Raw genomic sequence first — 9,190 nt, 5'->3', positions numbered from 1 at the left:
AATTTATGACTAATGACTTACTTAGCAAATAGGTATAACAAAAAATATCCTTTTAATTTGATGTGGGAAAGCCACGATAGTAAAAATTACTCGATTGAAAATGTTTTACAATTAATAAATTCGTGTGTCATGGCTACATTAAATTCAAAAGCTTTATTTTACAAATAATTATGATTATATATTCGCAATTTTTTTTGTGTTCTTTTTCACAAAATAAACTGCTTGAAAAGATAATAAATTAAAATATAAATAAACATATTGTTTAAACTTTGAAAAAGTTAGGCAAACAATTAATAACAGTTCAATTCCGCATATTTATTAACTTTATAATCTCGATAATATTATTACAGATATAAATATGTTTTTTTAATTGTTTTGTTTCTTGCATATAATAAATAAGACCGTACAATTTTATTTCTTTGCCTCATTAATTTCACAAATAAATAATCTTGGTACTATTATATTATTATACTATTAAAGTGTGACCACAGAGTAGGCAAGTAATACACATCTGTGGTAATTGTGTCTTGTGAGCTGTAGTCTGTGACTTTTGAGTTTTGAGTTTTATATTTCGACGACTCTAAATTTTATATTTGATACTAAGTGAATTGATTGCTTTTGGGTTTTGGCAATGAGAAAAATTAAATAAAAATAGAATCCTAAAGCGATATAGTTACGTGTGATAGCACGTAACTTGTGCATAACGAAATGAATTTGAAGGCTTATTCTAACTGACAATTGTAAATAACCAAATAGTTTATTTGATAAATAATAAATAATGACAAATGATGAATCGTGTAACTATTTCGTAACATGCGAAAAATTATAAGAGCTCATCCTCGAGAGGTCGTTTCGTGATGGGTTTCTCAAAGTTGATAGGAAAAACATTGGGGTTCGCCGGTTATGTCATACAGTACGCTTGTTTTACACATTGTACTTTTGAATATGTTGGAGATTTTGTAATGGTATGTACGTGTAAAACTTTATATATTCTTCACAATAAGTATTTATATTATTAATATTATGTATGCTTATTTTTAGTGCTCTGGACCCTCAATGGAACCTACGTTGGAATCAAATAATATACTGTTCACAGAACACATAACACCTAGAATGCAAAGACTTCGTCGGGGTGACATTGTTATAGCTAAGAGTCCCACAAATCCAAATCAAAATATATGTAAGAGAATAACAGGTTTGCCTGGAGACAAAGTGAGGGGGCACTTTCCTAGACGGACTGAGTATGTACCCCGGGGACATGTGTGGTTAGAAGGAGACAACTCTGGCAATTCTTCTGACTCTCGCGTCTATGGCCCTGTCCCACAGGGCCTCATCCGGAGCAGAGTGGTGTGTCGAGTGTGGCCATTAGACAAAATTAGTACTTTAACTGAATATTAGTGATCTGTAATAGTTTATGTGGACAATTTATGTTATGAGATATTGTACATATAGAAATAAAATACACATAAATACATTTTCATTTATTTTAACTTAGTTTGGATTAATTTCTACAGTTTTAATAGATTCAGCTTCAGCAACCAGATCAATGTGTTGGTTGTTTATTCTGATTGATACATTCAAGTCACTTGTGTTTCTGAAATGCAAAACAATTTTTAATATTTCAATTATAGCTATACATCATGTAAAAATATTCATTATTCCATCTATTCTTATCATCACCTTTTAACAAATATAATAAATAGTATTAAACATTATTCAAAACATGAATAATTTTGTTTAAGGCATGCTTAATAGAAGCCATTTTATAAAATTATATGTTTATTAGTTATTCCAGTGACTCTAATTTCAGTTAATAAGGATGAAGATGTTTTATAATTTTTATCATTATCATCAGCCCATATATGCTCCCACTGCTGGGACTCAAGCCTCCTATGAGGGTTTAAGCCATAATCCACCACACTGGCCAAGTGCGGGTTGGCAAATGTCACATGTCGAACTTTTGATACTTGGACATGCCGGTTTTCTTACGATGTTATCCTTCACCGTTTTAAGCAGTAGTGATGTTATCCACATGTGCAGATAAATTGAAAACTGCAAGCTCGACCCGGTCTCGAACCTCGACTTATCGATTTTGAAGTCCGAGGCTCTCACCACTGAGCCACCACTGCTTAGAAAAGCAGTGGTGGCTCGTAGAAACTATAATTTTTATACTGTTTACAAAATATAAATGTTTGTACATTAATATACGTAAATTAATTTTATATTTTAGGGGGATAGGATTACTTACATATTATGAAGGACTAATACTATATTTCCTTGTGGCGTGATAAAAGCAGCATTATCTATTCGTCCAAAACTTAAAATGCTATTCGTTACTGAGATACGTCTAGAACCTCTCGGAATGAACTTGGAGAAATGTCCCATAGCATAAAACATTGGTTGTTTAATAAATTCATCTCTTTCGGGATACACCAGGATCGGAGCATCTACAAAGTTTTCTGCCCAATTTGGTCCACCGTTTTCATCCAAACAGAGATTCCAATCTATCCAACCAGCCATGTAATGGTTAAGATCCTGTATCAATTTGATAGTTTTTTAAATCTGAGCCGTATTACAAGAAGGGTGTAGGTATATTCATTTTTTATGATATCGCATTATTTCATAATTGCATGGATTAAATAATTGCATTGATTAAATTGTTTAATTGTTTAGTTCAGTAGTCGAAACGAAATTGTGGAAAAGGAAAAGGATTTTATTTGATTAGGAAAAAAATTCATATTAATTTTTGTTTTTACAGCATTGAAATGCTTGATTATATAAATTTTCGGGATTCGAACCTGCGTGACGCGTCTTTTTAACAAGCCTACGGTTTGGCGTTTGGCATTCGAATCCCGCCTCGTGATTAAAAAAATTTATATTCTTTTTAACTCTTCATTATTGTGTTGTGTTTTAATACTCGCCTCCAAAATATATTTTGCATAGCGTTGAGCACGTTCCCAAGATCCAATCTTAACTTTCATCGGATGCCACGGCATCGGACCTATGTAATTTAAAGCAAAATTAAATGTTACGTCTGAATCTTTATAGAGGTAGGTACTTTTCTGTTAAAACAAAAATTTACCCTAGTTTCAGAAATGCGCAAATGCCCATAGCGCAGATTGAGTGTTAATTTTTTTTTTTTAGCGCTTGTATGGTTGTTGATGTTACTTGCGTTTGTGTAAATACCTCCTGTATATAGTTACACAATGTAGCAAGATTTTGTCTATACTGACAAAAAATCTTCTAATTAAAGAGACTAGAGAGGAAGAGAAATGCTTGATGATACAGAGTCAAATATGAACTCACCCTCGCATGCTTCTGTGGCTATCATTATTTTATTATATCTCCTGTGCAAATCCTCTAAGATTGTCGGGGGCACAAAATTGCCGTAGTAATGAACAGCGATACCATCGACGAAGTTCAGTGAATTTTTGTCTCCTCTTTCCATCTGTGAGTGTCATTTTTTTCAAGCAACATATAGAGTAAATTGTACACATTTTATGTGTGTGTTGTCTGATCCAATGTCAATCAAAATATATCTTGAAGTTGATTTGACTTCAGGATTAATGTTGGCTTCATGTTAATGGGTTTGTAAGTTTAATTCATAGGTATGCGTGAACTTATCCGCGAAGGTGTGATCGGAAAGTAATACTATTCCTGCAGTCAATTTATAAAATATATATTACTAGCTATTGCCCGCGGCTTCGCACGCGTTAATTCAGAGTAGTTTAATAGATGTTGTTATACATATAAACCTTCCTCTTGAATCAGTCTTCTATTAAAAAACAACCCCCATCAAAATCCATTGCGTAGTTTTATAGATTTAAGCATATATAAGGAAAAGGGACAGAGAAAGCGACTTTGTTTTATACTATGTAGTGATTAATGGCTAAAATTTATTCAGTCAAGACAACGTATCTCATTTCAAAATTGCAAGCTCTCATCGTAGATTATGCACTCTTAATCCTACTAATCCTACTAATGTTATAAACGGGAGTGTTTGGAATTATGGCCGAATGGAGTGATGTATGATATTCGGATGTTTGTTACTCTTTCGTAATAGCTTATACAGCTTATCGAATCTGTATAAAATTTGGTACAGAGATAGGTTATAGTTTGCATTAACACATAGGTTATTTGTGAGTCGCCGCGTGTTGCAGCTAGTATAGAATATAGTAGGTATCATGAAGATATATATTAGGTACTTACACCACTGAGGTACCAGTGTAAAAGGTATCGCTGATCATCCACTGCAAATATTAACGTTTTATTGAATCGGGAGTTTCGAATAGTTGGTCCCAGATTTGCACCCACCCATCGACCCTGAAATATTAATAACGTTTATGATAGTAAAATTATAATATTATAAAAGTTATTGAGTGCCAGATGAAAGGTGTACTCTCACAAATTTGTGGGATTGTCTAAGGCAACAACTTTCTGTAAATTGGTTGTGGGACTTTTCGTTCGGACGTTTCTGTGGGTTGTTTTTCAAAATCATGTAGGTTGGAGACTAATCAACGTTTATCAATAGTAATTCAAGTTTGAATATAAACTTAAAATAATAAATTCTCCTAATACGGCATGGCAACACACATTAGTACCTAGTAGGTACTCATTTATTCATCAATCCAACTTTCACCGTTTCACCCTATATTTGGACGTTAGGTCAAAGGTTATGTAACCTACTCGTATAGTATTATATTTTCTATGGTTTAGGCAGAAATTAAAACAACCTAATAAATAGCTTCAATATATTTACCAAATCAGCTGCAAACCAGCCCAAGGAATTAAATCGAACGATTGGTAGGATGCCATTTATGGGCTCGTTGGTTGTGGTGATCGCCCAAATGTCTATTTCTGCTTGCTTGTATAATTCCATAAACCTGAATGCATATTATGAACGTATAAAACCTCAGTTTATTTTAATTTGATCTAATTTTGACCTAAATGTAACATATAGTATAACTTTATGATAAATCTTCGGTTTAAATATTAAATCGTTATATGTAATGCTGACGCTGTTTTACGAATAGCATACAAATTGTTTGAAACCGTGTCGCTTACAAGATAAAAGTCTGAAAAAAAAAATATTTGGAAGGCCGGTTTTCTTTCCCTCATGCTTCCCAGCCCTCGTTAATCCAGTCGTCCATCCTTTCTTTATCCTTTTGCACCTACTACCCATCTACCTCTGCGAGTATGCATGGGCGGTGGTGATCGCTTACCATCAAACAAACTACCAGCTCAGCAATGCAGCAGCCTATGGCATAAAAAAAGATTATAAGGAGTACTAAGATGACTAAAATCGCCATGAATATTTTTTAAAGAAGTCACGTGTTGATATTGCTCTAGTTAATCTTAGAGTTAATATCAATAATCACATTTTCGTAATCTGACGGCTAAAAATTAATTATTTGTGTTAATCATATACCGAATATGATAATCTGCATAAGTCTGGTAATGCTCCGGTTTAATCTGACCGTAGCCGGTTATCCTTTCATTCGTCTTCATCCAAACTGGTGGAGACCATGTAGACGCCATCACTTTAACCTCTTCTTTTGCTACGGATTGGATGTTTTTAATCATCGGAACCTATTTGGAAATAACTTTGATTTGATTAAAAAATACAGGTTGGTATAGTTGATTTATATCGATTCTCTTTTAATACACAAGAAATGTGAAACAGAATAAATTGAAGTAAAACGTTTAGTTTTAGATCTCTTATGTGAGAATCCGATTTTATCCAGATTTTTAATAAAATACGAATACATTTTTTTCTATATAACATTCCATATTTATGAATGCATATGACATCTTCTGAATAAAAAATTTGATGCCAACTTTGTACTATCCGGCATCCGACTTTATAAGCAAGCATGAGAATATTGTTCACCAAGACGATATATATTACCTTAAGGAATATGTCTTCATATGAGAATGTGAAGTTAGTTAAGGCAGAATCGTTCCATGGATACTCATTATAGGTGTAAGGATGCGTAGAGAAGTCGGAGCCGCCGATGGGTGTACGTATTATATTATACTCCAAACCTTCTTCACTAAAGTACGACCTAAAAATAAGTTTTCTTAATATCCGACTCTTTCTAATAGGTATAAATATATACATACGTACTTCAAACCGAAAGGATTCTATTAATTAATTAGTTATTTATTTGTTTCATGATCTTTTAAGACATTTACTGATAATTTTATTTTGCACAGTTACAGTTAATTAGTAACAAATATATTTAAGATTTAATACGTACGTTTCAAGTTGTTTTTATTTTTTTGAAATATAATGATTTTGAATTCCAAAGATGCTGCACTAAAACGAACCCATATTTTTTTTAGCTAGTGTAAAATTGTTGTTTACCTTATTAATGAAGATTTAGTCGTGTGAGACAACTTATTCCAATTATAACCGGCTGCATCAGTGACAGAGCCACCAAAACCTTGAATAGTTTGATGTTGGTAACTTGGGTGCAAATTCAGTGTAACACTTGTCCATATACTTCCTAAAATCAATTAGTCAGAATAATAGGAAATTCCACAATAATATCGGATTAAAGATATCACAATTAGGTACGTGGGCAATATCTTAAGTGTTGCACGTGCTATAAAAGATGGACAACGATAAATACTCGATTATGACGTCTAAAACAAAAGTGACGTATAAAAAATGCCTTTGAAGGGCACTGTTTTCGTGATAATAAATTATAGATAACAATAATATATGATAAAGGTATTTTGTTTGGAAGGATGCTATATTTAAGGTCAACTAGCCATATTAACTATGGGTAACTGAGCTTTACAATAACGGGTAATATTCCTTTTTTAAAAACGTTACATACATCCCAAACCCCAATGGATGTTTGTATACAACACCTCGAAAATTGTAACTAGATATATTATATTTTGTATACTATTCGATAGGTGATTCATCCATGCATATTTAACTTTAAATTGATCGTGCTACCTATTGGACATCCTGTAGTTACTTTCTCTATTCTATAACTGCTCTTTTAAAATCCTCCAGAACGATCGCTCGTTTAGGTATATACCTACAAATTAAAATATGTAGATATACACCTAAACGAGCCATAGTCTTTGGAGTAGGTAGGCACCCTTTACTTACTTTGATTTCCATTATTTGTTTCTTGCGTCTCGTCATCATATTTTCCATTATTAGATCTTGATATGATCCCTGAATGTTTTTCGAAACGTTTACCGGACTGAAATGTTTAAACAAGGATTAAAGGAGACATAGCCACTTCCTCTTCCCATCTTTTAAGTACTTACTTGGTTTATTCATTTTTATGGTTCACTAAGAAAATAAACTTTCACCACGTAAAACTAGTTTCTTTCTGTAGGTTTCACATTTGTCTTGTTATGGCAAACATAAAATGTATATTGTGGATTACCTAAAGTCTATTTTTGTATGCCTAATGGTAGTAAGGATATTATGGCGTTACAGGCCATTTCTCAAAAAATCCTTTTTTGGTGTTTGACAGTCTTTGCCTGAGTGTGCGATATGTTATAGCTATAGTATTATGTTATCTGTGGTAATAGTAAGAATCTAATATAGTTAATATGCAACATCTTTAGTTAATAGTTCAGGTAAGTGTAAACAGACGTTAGACATAAAAAGAGCACAAATACGATCGCATTGTTTGCTCTCAATAGGATAATCTGCTAATCGAATATGCAGAGAATTGCTGCCATATCATTAAGATACTATTTCATTTAATTACTAACTTTACTTGTCGTGTACACCACATAGGACCCCACAGCAGGCGGGCTACGAGTGACAGTGTCACAATAAGTGGCATTGCACACGCATACTATCGACCTCCCTTCGATACCTACATCTCGCGCCGCACACGGTAAATCTGAAAGATTTTGTGTTATAAGTAATAATATCTATTAATTTTGAATATCAAATTAACCAAATAGCACATGGAAGCTAACTATAAGACACTAGTCAAGAAATCGCTTTATCAAGATTGATAATCGTTTGAATAAAAGCAAAGAATATTACTGGATTATTTACTTCTTTGATTGAATCTTATAACCACAAAATAAACACCAATAATTTTTATAAGAGCATAGTTGCGTTCCTTTATATTTCTATATGAGACGTGTTTTCCTACATTATTTATATATGCGTAATTTTGCATTACAAAAGGTGTTGTCTCCGTGTTTATAATTTCATACACACATGATAAATACCTAATCACAGATTAATTAATAGTTAAAAAACACTCATTTACTTACCACATTTCGCGATGGCAACAGTGTAAATTAAGGCAACAAGAAATAGAGATGTATTTTGAGATTTCCACATTCTGCTTATGCTGGTAACAAAAAAAAACATATCGATATCGGCATTACGATAACTAGTTTACCACTTTCACATATTTATTAATCACGAGGTAGTTTGTTTTTCTCTCACACGTTTCATATATATATATTATGAAAACATATTCATATAGACTGCCCATAATAATAATTTATATCTTATTAATAAAAGATTAAAGATATACCAATAAAGAATTTTAAATTATTTTCCTTACCGTAAGTAAGACGCTTAAGCTGTTTAGTAAGCAGTCTCAATCGTTCGCTAGCCCCCCCATATACTAAAACATTTTATTTTTCTCGGTCGTCTCGCCCAAAATCTTTATAAATGTTATCAATTTGATGTAATAATAAGTCATTGTGATACAATAAGGTTCCGTATCTCGTTTATATTTTTAATCATCTCAACATTTCAGATATCAGTATATTATTTATTAAGAATACACATTTATTGGTGGTTCAGTGCTGAGGACCTCGTACTTCAAAATCGATAAGTCGGGGGTTCGAGACCATTGCTGCTCGAAACGGTCAAGGAAAACATCGTGACGAAACCGGCATGTCCGAGAATGAAAAAAGTTCCACGACATGTGACATCTGCCAACCAGCACTTGGCCAGCGTGGTGGATTATAGCCTGAATCGTCATAGGAGGGATGATAATTATGTAAATATCTATGTAAAATTGTGTTTTAAATATTTTCTTTTAATTTCGATTGTCTTTTTTGCATTAATTCTATCATAAGTGGGTGTCTATACCTATCTATAAATCACATTCCATACGAGATCACTGAGTCTCTTCTACCATGCTTTGAGTTTGGTCACCGAGGAGGTTTTAGTGGGTAA

General features: G+C 32.9%; 2 protein-coding genes across 2 annotated transcripts; one reads left to right on the top strand and one right to left on the bottom strand.

Annotated features, from left to right (window-relative positions):
- The first annotated feature begins 522 nt into the window (after nucleotides 1-522).
- Nucleotides 523-1,474, top strand: LOC119833588 (mitochondrial inner membrane protease subunit 1). The gene is made up of 2 exons (XM_038357658.1): nucleotides 523-965; nucleotides 1,042-1,474. Exons 1-2 carry the CDS (start codon nucleotides 858-860, stop codon nucleotides 1,396-1,398), a joined length of 465 nt encoding a protein of 154 aa, XP_038213586.1. The 5' UTR covers nucleotides 523-857; the 3' UTR covers nucleotides 1,399-1,474.
- On the bottom strand, nucleotides 1,469-8,678 carry LOC119833587 (lysosomal acid glucosylceramidase-like). Its single transcript, XM_038357657.1, has 13 exons — nucleotides 8,568-8,678; nucleotides 8,269-8,348; nucleotides 7,750-7,883; nucleotides 7,130-7,226; nucleotides 6,368-6,509; nucleotides 5,909-6,065; nucleotides 5,429-5,589; nucleotides 4,760-4,883; nucleotides 4,210-4,323; nucleotides 3,307-3,448; nucleotides 2,922-3,001; nucleotides 2,249-2,535; nucleotides 1,469-1,594 (listed from the first exon to the last, which is right to left on the bottom strand). Exons 2-13 carry the CDS (start codon nucleotides 8,336-8,338, stop codon nucleotides 1,492-1,494), a joined length of 1,611 nt encoding a protein of 536 aa, XP_038213585.1. The 5' UTR covers nucleotides 8,339-8,348; nucleotides 8,568-8,678; the 3' UTR covers nucleotides 1,469-1,491.
- Nucleotides 8,679-9,190: the final 512 nt, after the last annotated feature.

This window comes from Zerene cesonia, chromosome 17, assembly GCF_012273895.1.
Source record: "Zerene cesonia ecotype Mississippi chromosome 17, Zerene_cesonia_1.1, whole genome shotgun sequence".
In the NCBI taxonomy this organism is placed as follows: Eukaryota; Metazoa; Arthropoda; class Insecta; order Lepidoptera; family Pieridae; genus Zerene; species Zerene cesonia.
The sequence above is the reverse complement of the archived record's forward strand: the minus strand, read 5'-3'. Positions and strand labels throughout refer to the sequence as shown.